This window comes from Anabas testudineus, chromosome 11 (assembly GCF_900324465.2).
Source record: "Anabas testudineus chromosome 11, fAnaTes1.2, whole genome shotgun sequence".
Lineage (NCBI taxonomy): Eukaryota > Metazoa > Chordata > Actinopteri > Anabantiformes > Anabantidae > Anabas > Anabas testudineus.
In genome coordinates, this window is record NC_046620.1 from 12533705 (window position 1) to 12550856 (window position 17152).

General features: G+C 40.0%; 1 protein-coding gene across 1 annotated transcript; it reads left to right on the forward strand.

Annotated features, from left to right (window-relative positions):
• Positions 1–4764: 4764 nt before the first annotated feature.
• poc1bl (POC1 centriolar protein homolog B (Chlamydomonas), like) lies at positions 4765–15780 on the forward strand. The gene is made up of 10 exons (XM_026346996.1): positions 4765–5150; positions 6902–7071; positions 8303–8492; positions 8599–8784; positions 9003–9120; positions 10580–10756; positions 11570–11701; positions 12539–12649; positions 13811–13963; positions 14125–15780. Exons 1-10 carry the CDS (start codon positions 4765–4767, stop codon positions 14254–14256), a joined length of 1755 nt encoding a protein of 584 aa, XP_026202781.1. The 3' UTR covers positions 14257–15780.
• Positions 15781–17152: the final 1372 nt, after the last annotated feature.

Consider the following 17152-nt stretch of genomic DNA (forward strand, 5'->3'; position numbering starts at 1 on the left):
ATTGCAATGCAATATTTGCTTTTGACCAAATGGGTGTTGCTACACATTTAAGAATGAAGAAAACAGAAACAGAGCATATTGCATCTGCAACTCACTCAACAGCGTGAATCGGGGAAAGGTTGAAATGCAAGACCTGTACAAGAGCCCTGCTTGTAGCTATGAAAGTCCCAGATCCCTATCACAGAAACGGGACCCTTTTTCAGTTCCGGATGAGGGCACATCAGACTCACAGAGAGAGGTGTCAATTGATTTCAACTGGAGAGAAGAAAAGGAGGAGGAAAAGAGAAAGAAAGAGAGGAAGGAATAAAAGACGTTGGCACGTTACCAAGTGGTGCAGGTGTCTGCCAAACAACAGGCTGCACTAGCGCACTGCACACTCCAGGCAAGTGTGGTCCGGCCTGAGCAGGACCTACACACTATGGGAAAACAAACCAAGCCTATATGGCAAACACATAGAGGGAAGGGCTGTGTGCGTAGCGCATTGTCCATTCATGCGGCTGAGACAGATCCTTTCAGCATTCTTGCGAAAGTCAAGTAAGGACTTAAGACACTTTGCGACTTCAGATTTTGTCAGATCGTGACTACTATAGCGTGACTAATACTCAAGATGCTAAAATATAACCACATCATAAATCCTGAACTCTTATAATCTGAGAAAATAATTGTCTCATGCTTAATTTGTCTGAGGTATTGCATAAATAAATCTATTGAATAAACTTTGCTGAAAGCTTCTGATCTTGATGAAGGTGGGTTTGTAAAATGAATCACCTGTAGGAGCAATTTTTAGAAGTGTGCCTACGGGATTAAAGTTGTAGCTTCTGATGTGTTGACATGTCAAGGCATCTGACTATATAAATACATTTTAAGGGTCTATTTAACTGTGCTCATTTCACATGTGTATGCTGTCATGCTGAATGTGTGCACACAGTGACATCCAGCACTACGCTACAGATTAGTCAGGATGTTTAAGTTAGGTAAGGATTTAATACATCGATATTTTTAGAATTAACAAAAACCTATGTAGTTAATGGGACGAACGTCAACTTGCTCTGAGATCATTTGCAAATCAAAAGGAAACTAGAGCATCTCAGATGCTTCATTTTAACTGCAAATCGTGTTAATATTTCTCAGTTTGCTGCAAATAACACTCGCACAAAAACTCACGTTTGGTTATCAGGTTCCACTGATAGACTTTGAAGGTAAAGTTAAACTTTAGATCACATTATAAATCGCTTGTGGATCAGTTTTTACGTAGCTAGAAGCAAATCGCTGCAGACCCAGGCTAGCATAGAATGCTGCGTCAAGCTAACTGAGGAGAATCGCTAACACCGGAAGTACTGCCCAATTACGTAGTTAGTTTTCCTATTTTTCTTTTTTTATAGTAGGAAAGTTAGTACGGAGAAATAGAGGAAGTAATAAAACAATGTGACCCGCACACTACGTGCCGAACTAAAGACATGCCATTATAAACCTCATGTGTACTTTTAAACAGCTAAGCTAACGTTAAGTTAACGCTAGTTCGGTGATAGCTTTCTACGCAAATTGCCTTTAAAAACACAAATTAATAAAAAAGGGTGACTGATTATTTGTGCACAAATATAAAAAAAAAAAACGCACAGTAACCATTTCATTTTATTCAACGTATCTTGCGCCGTCGTCGTTTTATTTTGAAAGGGCGTCCCGGAATCTCTTCAGTTTTTGTCGTTGCCATGACACACACCAGCAGCCAAACGTGGAGGAGAGGATGTGGGTCTGCTGACATCTGCAAGCCAGAAGTTTTAACTGGAAGAAGGCAAACAACGGCTCCGCCAACCTCGAACAAACTCCGAAACATGTAATTGGGTGTGAAGGTAAATTCGTTTTCACAAACTGGCCCCGTCATTTGGGAGAGAAATGTTGTTTAGTGAGCGGCTGCCACTCATCGTTACGTTATGTTAACATGACATGACACAGTTCGCTTTGTTAATGTTGTCGATAGTTAATCTGAATAACCGGCTTCTTTAGTTAACGCAACACCGAAGAATCCCACCGGTTTAACGACAACGCTAATGCTAACTTACAAACTCATGAAAAGTCATCATTTCGCTAATAGGCGTTTGTCGGAGACGCTGTAGAAAAGTTCAGATGTTGGATTATTGTGGACAGTCTGACATGTAATCTGCATGTTGGAGGCGACGTTGACTGATCCGAGGATGGTTTCACTATCTCCACTGACTGTTCCCCAAAATATGATTGTAACATTGATTTGATCTGATTTGATTTGATTTGACAGATGCGACCTGTTGCTGCCTTTGTTTTGACTGCTGATAATCTGGTGACAGGGGCTCGCTATTTGTCTTTAAAACGTTGTTTCCTCTTAAAACACAGGTGAATCATTCTCCCTCTCTCGTAAAACAACCGAAACCATTATTTCCTCAATAAAAAAAAGTTAGATCCGTATATATGTTGTGGAGAGCCTCAGCCCTGCTCGTCATTACGGAGGACGTTGGTTTTTACTTTTGTTTTCAACTCGAGGCTTTTTCGGCATCATGTCTGTTCAAGTGAAGCGAGAAAAAACTCAGTTTTATTGCACAGTTCATGTCTGTTTGGCATGTTTGTCAAAGATATTCTAATGGAAAAGTCTCTAATGTCCAGCTGTTAAATGAAGCCTGTCGTCACAGCCTGGCTGCTGTCAGTATTGTATACACTGACTGTAATCAGTGAAGAGCTGTTTGAGCTGTTTGAGCTGTTAGAAGTCACTGATCCTGTCCTGTGAGTCTTTTAGAAACTAAAAAGAGCCTGAGAACTGGTTAGTGGGGAGTGTTGCTTTCCTTTTTTCGGCTGCTGTTTGTCTAACCTGTTCCACTGGTGCCTGTGTGTTGGATATTATGTGTGCTGTAGCTATTTGCCTGTCTATTGACGGACTGATGAGGAAATCAACCATGTACTGTACTGTATTGTATTCTTGGGCAAACTATACAGAGCACTGGGTTTTTTATCTCGTGTGCACACAGTTAACCTCAGCGCTGACATCTGAGAATCACTCCAAGCCTAGTTCATGTTGTCTGCTTTACAGTTATGACCTTCTTTTTCGTGTGCCTTTGAAGTCTTGTGAGCGTGATGCAATGAAACATGCAGCACAGATTGCAGCCTGCAAAGCACATCCTATCACCTACTTTTTTTTGGGGGGGGGTTTTATCCCCTCTCAGCTTAAAAGTAGGGCAGAATTTAAGCTGCATCTTGCTGCTCTGTACCCCTCCTGCTTGTGCCACACAGATCTCCAGTACAGCTATCAGATTCAGAGAGTAGAAGGTGTGATGGACAGCCAATAAAAGGGGGTTTTGTCTGTTGGCGTCTCCATTTTGTAACCTCAGGACTCCCTAGTCCTCTGGCCAGGGTCCAAACTGGAGTGAAAGGGCTTTGCTTCTGCTTTGAAGGACTCACAGTGGGAACTGAGTCCCGATGCTGTACCATTGATCTATAAACTCCTGTTGTAAAATATTATTTCTATTTTATTTGACTGCATTTTCTCAGAAGTTACAAAAAGGTATTTTTTTGCAGAACAAGGAAATAACCATCATATTAGTCTGGTGTGAGGAAGGTGACTGCACGTGTGTGTGTGTGTGTGTGTGTGTGTGAGCATCAGTGTTACTGCTAAGCCTGTCTGGCAATGGTTGGAAGTACTGTCAGCGAGATCCTGCTCAAATATTAATGCAATACAATTATGTGATTACATTCAGTTCAGCTAAGTAGTTTGTTTTTACCACAACCCTCTTTCAAATCCTGACACGTTAAGCTGGACTGTCAGACATGTCTAAATTACAGCCTTTGTGTATCTACCGTCTAAGGCCAGTCCTATTTTTAAATGAGTAACAATGGGGTCTAACCTTGTGTAAATATTCCATCCAGATTTTTGGACAATCTCTGTTGTGAGAATGGAAATCCTAAAATGATGAACCCCTTTAAATTCATAATCCAAAACTAAACTAAAGACTTGTTGAGACCTGACTATTTGATCACAAAAAAAATATGTGAATGCTTTTACGTAAATATGTTGCACAAGAGCAGAGCATGCAGCAAAACATGTAGTGAGTACTTTACAACAAAACAGATGAATTGAATTCATGAAGTGAAGATAATGTTATTTCATCCAGTTCCTCTATTCTTCTATTACTTACAGAGGAAAAAATGTGCTATGATCTTGTGCAGATAATATCTAAAGCCTCCACGCTTTTCACAGCAATAGAGCTAGAATCCTCACATTGCACACAGAAGCTGCAAAAATGTGCAGCACATTTGAGGCAAAAAAAAAAAACCTCCCTACTTATTTAAACACAGTGTGACTAAAACCGCATCGTCATAATGAGGTTCATCAGGTTACCACATCTTTCATTGGAGTGTATCACAGACTAAATTTATTTGGCACATTACTGTACTGTAAGCCATAATTTACCTTCTTCCATCTCTGCAGTTTGTATTTAATGAGCATTTTAATGCTCATGCAGCCCGGAGCATGCGATTATGTTTCTGATGGCTGTGGTGAATGCTGCCGGTCTGGTTTATTGGAGCTGCGTCCTCAGGGCACTTGTGAATGTAGAGGCCAACACTGTCTTTCTTGGGTGTTAATAACTTCATTTAAATGTCTTCCTGTTTCTGACATGTGATCTAAAAATGTGAGTAATCATAGTTTGTTCTGTTTTTTTCTCTTTCTGTTCTCCAGAGGTTTGTGTCCTGTAGGGCACCCTAAAGCTCAGCCAGTCGTGGTGCCTCCCCTGGTTTTCTGTCATGAGGGGGCGTTGCTCTCGCAAACTGGGCGTGCTAGCCAAGGCTGGTTTCTTGCTCTGGCTACTGTGGTTGGGCTATCTTTTTTTGGCACGCTCTTCTTTCCCTTCCTCGTCTTCTGTTGATGAGGATGATGACAACCACGACCTTCTTCCAAGACAGATCTCCATAGAGGAGAGTGGGGCTGATGGACAGCTGGCTAGGCCCCTCTACATTAAGCCATCACCTGACAGCAATGCTCCAGGGGAATGGGGTCGGGCTACACACCTCAACCTCAGCCCTGAAGAAAAGAAACTGGAGCAGGACACTGTGGAGCGTTATGCCATCAATATATATGTCAGTGACAAGATTTCCCTCCATCGGCACATTCAGGACCATAGGATGAATGAGTGAGTGAAGTAAAAAGTCATCCAACACAGGAATGACCTCTTAGTCAGTTACTGATTAATGGGCTATGACAGCCTGTTCACTAAAATTGTTTTCCAGCAAATCAATTATTATTTTTGATTGTGAGCTATTTTCTTATATATCATATATACCATATACCTAAATATACCATATATGCACAGTATCTCTGGCTTTGAACACCGTGTAGAGCTAATCACTGAGCTGCAGCTGCGCCTGAGATAAATAACTTAATAGAGATTAAGTTGAGCTCTTTTTTGAGATCAGTTTTCCACTGACGGCTACAAGGATGCCTCTTCTCATGATGCACTGCATTGCTTATTAAAGAAGATGTAAGCAGCTGCCTGATTGAAAGAATTCATTCTATGCAGAGTTGTTATCCACAGTCCTTCTCTGCCTCGTTGATGAAACACAGTCAGCAATATCTTTTAGCTGCAGCTTCTCTTTCTGCCTTCTGCTTGATCCCTTAGTGGTTACCATCCTAATGAAACCAAGATATGGTATCCATTAGTGTTGTGAGAAGCAGTGTGATTTTTGTAAAGACTGTTTGTTTGCGTTACTTTCCCTGGAGTCTACCAGTGAAACATTAGATTGTCTTTAGCAGTGAATTGATTATTATCTAAAATTGCATTTTAGCTATTAGTCATGCTTATTTGTCTTAAATGGACTACTGACTAGAGATGAGGGAACAAGAAATCTCATAGGTCACCCAAGTGAAACTGGAGTAAAACCTTTTATCAGTTAGACGCCTGCACGTGCAGAGATAAGACGGATAAGACGGTTTGATCTTCTTGGTGGGCTGAGAAAAATGCTTGGAAGGTTAAACGCTGAAACCTGTGTTTATACAAAGATAACATTTAAAAAAAAAAGATATACCATTATCAGGCACCAGCATAACAGCGTTCAGTGGAAGCAACAGACTACACTGCACTTTACAAACTGTGACAGATGGTAATGAGTCCTGGCACTGGCAGAATGACATTTCTTGACAAAAGCACAGTTTTTGGGGCTTTTGGAGAGGTACAGTAGTAGTAGAGACACAGCAGAGAGTCTGTTAACAGGAAAGAAGCTGTGTAAACTCTGGAACTCTGATCTGCTGTCTGGCTCCTCATACTATGATGAAGGATGCATGAAACAAGGACCAGTGCTGCTTTGTGCTGTTGTTTTATAAACAGAAACTTAGAGGTGCTACACTGTCATATGTTGGCCAGTGATACAAGTAGTTTGAGAAGTAACATTTTTATTTCCATACACGTATAGCTATGGTGTGACAACCGAACAACCAAAATTAGCAGTCAGTCATAATGGGCTTCTTACATGAAGTAAGATTTATGGATTACATCCTTCAAAGAGATCAGTGAATGTATTGTGAATGTCTCTTTGCTGTTAGCGGCCCGTGCCAGTCTACACTCTGCCAGTTGGCCTCTGTCTCAGTTCTTTTCTTTTTGTTTCTGTGTGCTCTCCTTGCCCAGCGCACTTCTGTGGTATGTTGCTTAATGGTGTGATACCCTCCCACCTCATCCCTATTTTGGCGGCTCTTTATCGTCTTAATGATTGCCATCTGGGTTAGGATCAGACGCCACTTCCTGCCATAAAACTTGCTTAAGCTACTTTTCCCATAAGCAGAACTATACTAGGAAAGAGTTATACAAATGTACTATACCTGTGTACTACTACTATTTATGTCAACTCTGTCTCTTCTTCCAACTCACCCACACACCTCAACATACTTCAGATGCCGAAGTAAGAAGTTTGACTACCGGAGTTTGCCCACCACCTCTGTGATCATAGCTTTCTATAATGAGGCCTGGTCCACCCTACTCAGGACTATTCACAGTGTGCTGGAGACCACGCCTGCTATCCTGTTGAAAGAGATCATCCTCATTGATGACTACAGTGACCGAGGTCTGATACTTACTATTAATAATGAAACCAATATGTTATTTTTATTTGTATAAATAAATCTAAAAAAAAAAGAACGACTGACTGTTGGCCTAGTTAAGTGAAATGGAAAAGCCAAAGCTCAGATGTGTTTTGAATAGTATCACTGACAGCATGCAAACAAGGTTAAGCAAACTCTGCTATATTTAGTTCAAAGATTCTATTTATGGAGCAGTGAGCAGATAATACCTCTGGTTGTGTTCTGAAAGTACTTAGTAACGAATTGTGAAACAAGTCAGCACACATTCATTTAATAAGGTATTAGGTATTGAGTTACATCAAGGCGTACAAAAGGTGGTTGTCGTATTTTAGTCCATCTATTTTGAAGATTATAAAAAAAAGAGGAGAGCTTAAAATTGTTATACAACTAATAGCAATTATAGAATTATTATTTTAGAAATTAGGAAATTCTTAGCAGAGGGATGGAAATCATTTGTCTTATTCTTTGTCTGTCTGTGTTCCAACCTCTGCTTGACTCATCCTTTATGTGTGTCCTTATGTCTGTGAATTTGAGGTTTTGCTTATATAGGAGACTTAAATTTAACATCTTTCTTACTTTGATTCTTAAATGTAGCCTCATGTTGTCTGAACCTTTTTAATGAAAGCATGTGTCAGGAGTTTACCCCTTCTAAAGACCCATTCACTAGCTTTTTCTGACAGTCTAAGCTGCTAACTCTTTGAATGACACACCCCTTAAAGTAGATACAAGAGTAGCTTGATGCCTGCATGTCTAACTCAAATTAGTCTTCAGCCCCCGCCAGTCTACTGTGTATGCATCAGAGACATTAAACTATTATGATGACTTCATTGAGCATGAAGCTGCAGTGACATCATTTCCTCTCTTCTGACCACCCTGACCAAATGGAATACTACTGTAGACATGCCACTCCTGAACCAGAATGGTTGCTACAGACTGACAGTGAATGGAGGAATGCCTGGGAGAAACCAAGTATTGCCAGTTTAGCTTGAATCTTGAGTCTGAGGCACACTCCTCAACCGTCAGTAGGAAGTCATTTCTAACAAAAAAGCTGTAGAAACTTATTTTACACAGCCACTACTTTTAGTTTACATGTTCTTTTTTTCTAGTGGCCAAAATTCATAGAAGACCACCACAGTTACATGTACCATGTACATATACGTAAATAACATAATTTTAATTTTATCTATGGTTCTGTATGTGTTATATGAACACTAGGTTACCTGAAGTCCCAGCTTGCTGACTACATCAGTAATCTAGAACGTGTTCGGCTCATCCGCACCAATAAGAGAGAAGGCCTGGTTCGGGCACGTCTCATTGGTGCCACCTTTGCAACAGGGGATGTACTGACATTTCTTGATTGCCACTGTGAGTGCGTCCCTGGCTGGATTGAGCCTCTGCTGGAAAGGTAGGTTAAAGACCAGTCTTGAAATGGTTCAAACCTGACATGAGTGCACATTTATATTAAAAGCAATATATTGCTTTTCTACCTGCTTTTCGTGCTGTTTGTTTAGGATTGGTGAGAATGCCAGTACCATTGTGTGCCCTGTTATCGACACCATTGACTGGAACACGTTTGAGTTTTACATGCAAACAGATGAACCAATGATCGGAGGTTTTGACTGGAGACTCACCTTTCAGTGGCACTCGGTCCCCGAAGTGGAACGCAAGAGGCGCAAGTCTCGGATTGACCCTATCAGGTGATGTTTGATGCTTTAATTAACAAGGTCTACTCACATGAGAGATGACTCAATAGATGAAGCAATACTGAGCTCTCAAAATATAATAAACCTGTCACTAGAGTTGTGTCTATTACTTTATACATCTGTTATATGCTATTAATGTTTACAGCTCATTAAACAAAAGGAAGCCTGCCTTCTTTATAACATAATAAAAATGTTTTCTTGTATTTCTTCAGGTCTCCTACAATGGCAGGTGGATTATTTGCTGTGAGCAAGGCCTACTTCGAGTACCTTGGCACATATGATATGGGCATGGAGGTGTGGGGAGGAGAAAACCTAGAGCTCTCCTTCAGGGTGAGGTTCCTTCAGTGAGAGACCAAAGAGCAGAGTCACTGTTTTGCCAAAGCCCCTTAGAGACCAGAGTGCAGCTTTCAGAAATGTTGGGAAAGAATGACTAACTTGCTTTGTTTGCAAACTCTCTTACTCAAACACAGAACTTCCCTTGACTCAGCTTGTTTGGTACTGTGATATTTTTTAAGTACACTTTACAGCATCTCATAGTGAAACAATCCTTTTCACACTGCGTACCCCTGATTCTTTGATTCATCCATCTAACAGTGTGAGACACATGTCAGTGTCACATCACAGTCGGCCATGGCATCTGATACTGCACCCTGATATTAGCTGATACCTTGTTGTGACATTGGTGTCGCTTTTTACTTATTGGCGTCAATCAATTTGGCACAGATTTGAGGTTATTTGTTAGTCTGCAGCAGAAGCATGGAAGGTTAGGCAGTGTAAATTGTGTGTGCATGATTTATAGTGTGAATGTGGTTGTACTGTGAAGATGAATGGGCTATTCCCCTGAGTGATGCGTTATGCATGTGGAAATAAAAATGTCTCTCACTGGGACTTTGTCATACATAATTTATGTTTAGCGAATTAGTTTCAGGTCTGTTTTTGGAGAATCGAAATACGGTGAGGAGTAAAATGCCTGGTGTATTGAGATGGAAGCGACTGTCATGTAATGGTTGTTTGTCTGTGGATATATGATAATGGTTTGCCTTGTGTAATTGGAATGTAGCTCAGCCAAGTATTAAGAAATACCTGGTTAACAACTTTTCATTCTTTGAGGGTGTTGTTTCCTTCTTTTTCCTTTTGCAAGATCAATTATACAATGCAAATTGATTCCATGAGTCAGTTCTGTGTCTCACAAGAAGCAGTGATTGAATTTTCATGACTTTTGACTAAAGGTGAACGACAAACTGCTTTGTTCCGCATTAAGATAATATTTTTGCATAGCACTGTTCAATACAAATAATATTTTTTTTGTTTGGATAAATATATTAACATTATTTGTGTTATTATTAGTCATTGCTTATATGTAGTTTAAAGCAACTGACGGTTGACCTAGTTTACTCAGAGGCAAGTGAAACATGAATGATGGACAAAGTTATAAAATACAGCAGTAAACCTAGGTGCCTAAGTCCACTGGTTGTGGCATATCAGTTCAACATGCAGTGTACAGTGGACTGTAGCAGGTTAATGATAAATACACCTGTGTAACTTCTGAACCTCTGTCATAATGTGTTTACATCTGTGTTACATCACAGAGATCAACAGCCCATCGTCATAGTCATCAAAACTAGTCTATGTGCGACTTCCGTTGTTTAGCCATGAATGTGAAATAAGCACAAATATAAATAAATACTGCATAGAACTTATTAAAATATTCAAAAGGACCAGGGATATTATGAGGTTAAAAACTAGAAAGATCTCATACATGCAATGCCATGTTTTTTTCCTCTCTCAGGTGTGGCAGTGTGGAGGCAGCCTGGAAATACACCCCTGCTCTCATGTAGGCCATGTATTCCCTAAAAAGGCCCCTTATGCACGGCCTAACTTCCTCCAGAATACTGTACGAGCTGCAGAGGTTTGGATGGATTCTTATAAACAACACTTCTACAACAGGAATCCCCCAGCCAGAAAGGTAGGACGCTTCCAGCTGAAAGAAATCCAAATTTTAAACATAATGTTTATCTAGACGTGTTACTGTGATGCTGACCTCGGAGTACTCCCTGTTTCATGTGTAGACAAATGCATCCTCTAGCCACTGAGTACGTTTTTAGTTTGGCTGTTGCACACATTACTCATTCAACTCATACTAAATTGAAGCGTTGGAGTGTGTTTCCCACACCTAGCTACACTATGATTATCTCTTTTGTTAGATAGAATTGTTTCATGTGACATTTCAACGTATAATGAAACATTGTATGTCTGACTGGGTCAGGTGTGTGTGTGCTGTGGCTCCCAAGTACTGAGTGATGGGCACCATCAAAAATTAATGTATCTCAGTTTCAGCTATCTGAAATTATTAATGTCAGGGATCTTTGATCAAACAAGAAATTACCTGGTCAGAGGGAGATTGAACACAGCATGGCCAGTCCAGCTCATCAGCTCTAAGTGTTTTATGCTGTTATCATAGTACAGACTTTGAGAGAGCACTTGAGGTGGAGTTAACTACCTCAGTAAACACAGCTATCTCAAATATGTAAAGTAGGTGTGACCAAGCCCAACCCTAGTTTTCTATTAGTCAACATTAGTTCAAGGTTGTCAATGCACACTTGTAGTATTCATATCCAGGATATAAACGTTTACTTTTACAATGTGACTGTTTTGTTTTAAATATTTCAGATACACCAATCATCATATCAAACACGCTGCAAAAGGACAGAATATCATGTGCGAAATGAAGTGATGTTATTCAAGGTGATTCATGTATCCCATTTATCTTACTTTACAGGAGACATATGGGGATGTCTCAGAGCGGCTGCTGCTGAGAGACAGGCTGAAGTGCAACAGCTTTGACTGGTATCTGAAAAATATCTACCCTGACCTACACGTACCTGAGGACAGGGAGGGTTGGCATGGGGCTGTAAGTGTCTGCTATCCATATCTGAATTCAATGTGTTATTATTTTTTATTTGTATATACAATTCTATTCTTTTATTTACACTTACTTGCACCGATTTCCGAATCACAAAGGAAAAGCATCGCAGTTGCCTTCCTTTCTAAATTCCACCTATTTTGCATCTGAAACTTGCTGCTAGGCAGAGGCATGAAATGGGAAAATCCTGTTCAACAGAGAATAGACATCAAAAACCCCGGGCAAAGTAACAGAACAGGGATCTCTCTTCCAGGACAGAGAAAAATGCAATTAAAATCACAACCAAGACAAACAGAGGCTTTGAAACCCAAGACCGTTGTAATCCACACACCTAGCGGAGTATTTCTCTCTCCATGATGAAAATTGAAAAATCCCTGAAACATTTCTTAGTCTGTAATATTAAAAAAAATTCCACCTTGCCATAAAATCCCATTATATGTGAGAAAGGCTTTGTCCAAAAACCTGGACTGTCTAATATTTACATGGAAGTCTACAGTACCAAAACACAAAGAACCAAGCTGAATGGTTGAAATACTGGGGTTTGGGTTTTCAAGCATGAAAAAGCAAAACAGTTGCTTTGTATTGATTGCTTTATAGGTGTGTGCTGATGCAGAAAATAAGCAAACAGCAGGGAAACGTATGTTTGGGTTTCAAGGTGATATTTTGGACACTGATTTAATCAGAGGGCTCCATCTACCAGTTTCATTAGTGCTGCTTTGTGATGACCTGCCTATAGAGAATAAAAGCTACAAGAGAGACTCAAAGCAATCAATACAGTACAGTATTTAAAATTTTAACCTGTATTTGTTTATCTCCCCCTGTCAGGTGCGTAGCATGGGGATACATTCAGAATGTCTGGACTACAATGCTCCAGAGCACAGTCCCACAGGTGCCCACCTTTCTCTGTTTGGCTGCCACGGCCAGGGAGGCAACCAGGTACATTAAGTATTTCACACCTCGTTGATTCAGTCTTTGTCCATTACTCTCCAGCGCTCTTGTGCACGTATGCTCTCATGTCACAATCTCGCCACCTCTCTTGGCCCAGTAGGAGATATATCTTAAAATGTCAACTACTTTCTGCTAACCCCTAAAACGAGCTGCCACAGTTGATTCACACCAGAAAATTGCTCTCTGCTGGTGTGTTGGACATGACTTGAATGTAATGAAGGGGAAACTAGATTTGGGTTTGCATAGCCAAAAATATTGTGCAACTGAGGTACTTTTAAACTGAACACCTGCCAACTGCAGTGATGGATAGGTTAGCAAGCGACCGATTATTTGTCTGTGAGGATGTATATTTAATGTTGGACTCAGACAGTATATCTCTGATTACCCCACTGATGAATCGCATCAGGTGTCCGCGGGCACAAAAAGCACCACGTGTGACTGAAAATCAATGTTTGAACTGTTCCCTGCTGAAACAAAAACCTGAGGGCCCTTCACTGCCTCCCTCCTGCTCTCCCCTTCCCTGGCCCACACAAGAACCACATTCCATTTGAAAGATACATGAGCCTCGCAGGCTGAATGAATGGCACAGCCTGGGTAAATAAGTTTGAAGCCAGACAAAGGGTCCTCCAGTGAGTCTTTTATTAGAAACCATTACGGATCCTGATGCACCTGAAAGATGTATGAGATGTGAAGAGATGGGTGGGGGAAGTATGAAGATTGATTACCTGACTGTGCATTTAACAGGTATTCCAGAAAGTGTTGCATCTTTTGTTTCACTGCGCTAGGATGTTGAAATGACACGGAGAGAGAGTCAGGTTTGTGTTCACGTCTGCTTGACTGAGAGGGCCAAGACCTTGTCTTTAGTGATGAGATCCCTACGCACGTGCAGACACACTAAGAAACGGGGGCTTAGACTGGATCTAAGCAAAGGAAGAGAAAAACATCCTGTAGTCCTAGTAAAAAAAAAAAACATGCCAAGCTATTGTTTTGTGTTTGTTGCTTTTTGATTAAAGGGAAATTAAGGTAGTAAGAAAGATGTATTGAAACAAACACAGTTTTAATCTGTCAATTGCTGTAATATATATTTGTAATATATTAAAATGCATGTACAGCAAATAGCCAAATAACCAAGTCTGTCTTCTACTGCAGTACTTTGAATACACATCTCAGAAGGAGATCCGATTCAACTCAGTGACAGAGCTGTGTGCTGAAGTGCCTGAGGGACAGATCTCCATTGGGATGAGACACTGCCCTCGTGATGGGGAGGTCAGGCCGCCCAATATCATCTGGGAATTCAGAGAGGTAAAGGATGAACACATTTACATATATACTCAATTCTCTCTCTCTCTGTGTCTCTCTCTCACTCAAGCAGAAACCCAGGTGAATACATGTAAACACACATTATTCCACGTGACATGTGACAACATCGCATCCTAACTGCATTTCCCTTTCAATCAATTCAGGATGGGACCCTCTACCACCCACACTCAGACACGTGCGTGACAGCCTACCGCACAACAGAGGGCCGCACAGACACCCAGATGAGGCGGTGCAACCCCGTAGACAAATCCCAGCAGTGGAAGTTTGAGTGGTAGGAGGAAGAAGAAAGGAAGTAGCAGGGAACTTCAAGTGACCTTGTTTGACCATAGTGCAATTATAACGGTGGATATCTTCTCCACTGCTCCCAATTCTCTCATCCTCCAAGTCTGCACTCCATTTGAGCGGGAATGGCGAGGAAATAAAAGATAGTGAGGGGGTTGCTTTAAGCCAAGTGCAGATTGCCGCAGAGTGAATGAGAATAGCAGGGCGAGGTTTATTTGGTCTCTTTGATGGGACCAGCTGAACTTGAGACTTTTAATTTTGTGTTGCTTTTATCCAAGTGCCTCTGCAACCAAAATGGACTCCAGCACACACCTCAAGTGTCATTAATGTCATTTCTACTGGCAACAACTTGAAAGCAACTGATTTGACTGTCCAGCACATGAAGAAGTGCCTTTCAGAGAGATTAAAGACAAAGAATTTCACGGAAAACGAAATGCAAAATTATGCTGCACTACAGAATACAGAATGTGCAATTAATATTAAGTCTTGTTATTAAATCATTGTGCTTGTTTGTTTAACGGTCAAGAATAACCAGTTCATGCTCAAAGAAGTCATGTCAGGAATGTAAGGTCAGCAGCATTTTGCCCCAAACCAGCTACATCTTAACATGCTCCATCATGTGAGAGGAAATCAGGGAGAGAGCACTGCAGTCATGCAAATTGCTTCTCATTTCCCTCTCTTGTCTTTGGAGCCAGTTTCATGGTAGAATGCTGCCTGAACAAGACTTGAAGTATTCATTAAGCATTTGTACTAAGTGCAATTTGCCCCAGAGGGTGTAGTGAGTTGAAAGGAGTGTTGTAGTCTATTCTTCCCTGTTGTGTAAATTAAGAATACCCTCTAAACTCATCTGTCGCTGTGCCTTTGAAAGGTTGTCATCCTAGAAAATGAGTTATTCGTGCCCAAATGAAATGTGCCAGTGGGTGTCAAATGTATTTAAAGCATTTTAAATGCAAAAATCTAAACAGTGGATTGATGTACTTGATATTATTAAGTCACAAAAGCCTTAAAGGGAGCGAGCACCTTTTTAATTTAATTCTTCAACTTGGCTGTGCCAGACTCTTTTATTAAGACTCCTGCATATAAACTGTACTTGAAATTTAGAAACACTCCCACTATAGTTTCTTTTTTCCACTAAAGACCTCATTGGTGTTTCCACTGGGATGTAATGACCAAGAGATACAGTGTAACTGCTGTTAAATAGAAACTGTGTTTGCCAGTGACTGCTTATCACGGAACAATGTTCACAATATGAGATATTCAAACTAGTCAATGGATGCAGTAAACATGCTAAGATAACTTCTGTTTTGTGTTTCCTTTGTAAATAGTATTTGGTTCCAGGGACCAGAGGGGATCAGTGCTATTGTAAAGCACCTCTAAACTACTGATAATGCAAAGGGGATGATGATGATGATTATTACTGTTATTATTTAACTGAAATGAAGAAGGGTGTGGCTAAAAAGGGATGGATGTTTCATAAAAAATGAGTTGCTGGTATGATTGAAAGAATAAAAAAACTAACCACAAATACACGCTGTGATGCTGTTTTTACTATCATCTACACAAGCTGCATGCTGAAAATTGCTGAAGTACATTTTTTGGAGCAACACTATGAAATTATACTAAACGTACTTACTGAGTTTACTAAAGACTGAGATTTTCTGAAAACCAATACTGATCTACAAGCGGAATTCCACACAGTATTTAAAGTCATTTGGCACCACCTAATGGTAACCAATCAAATAGCATTTACAACTGATAACAGGCCAAAGCCCCAGATTGGCCACAGGGTTACAGTTAACAGGAAAATTTAGGAGGCAAGCTTTGTCACTGTCTTGTGACTGACATAGCTGATGACTGAGGTATGAATAACATATCACAGAGATGGGGGGGTTCGTGACGGATAAATTAATTAACAGATAATTAATACATTTTTTTAAATAAAAATGTAAAGACATCTTAATACTGTTTACTTCTTAAAAGAATAGGGGCACTAACTGATTCTCTGATAACACAAGGAAGTTGGTCTCCTGAAAATAAATTTTTCTTAATTTTTTTGGAAAATAATTTTGGCACAAGGAATTACTAAATCAGTAGAACATTTTATATCTTATGAGGACACTGCATTTGAGCAGAGAATGAATAGGGTGTACCTAACAATATTGCTTTCTTTATAAATAAATAATATATACCACTCACATTCTGTTTGTCTTCAAAATAAAAGCACAAAATTAGTAGTAACCAATATTGCCTTGTAAACAAAGGTTGATGAAGGATTGTTTATATCTCTTTCACTGTTGGTCTCACCTGTGTTTCCATTTTCAATAAAATATCTAAAATGTATCTTTCCCCCCATTTTATTGTATTTTGCAGGTTTATATCAAGGAAAAACACAACTGGCTGCTTATTATATATATAAAAAATAATACGAATAATAAAAAAAAGAAGTAAAAGACACGTTTTGCTAAGAAATAAAACGGTGGCATTTCACTCCAAAAGTCTTAAATAAGTAAAGGCGCTTTTTTGTCCGTGCCATGTGTCCGTTAATACATATGCATCAAATATCTGTTGCATGGAAAATGTTATCCATCATCCAGTCCCAAATGAAAACGCCCTCATGCATTCCCATTAATATTGAGTCTGTGACAGACAGGACATAGTGGACCGTGGTATATTACCACCCTCCGGCTGACTCGGTGCCTTCCCGTGTCTCTTTGTAGTTTTGACAATATAGGTACTCCATCAAAAAGTATGCCACTCAAATTACCTTCTCGCCTTGATTGGTCGCCTTAATTATTTAACATTTTAATTTGCTTAAACATACATTTTGTGTCAGATTTCAGCTTTGGTGTCAAGAGTTTTCATATCGGTTTCATATGAGTGACATATCAT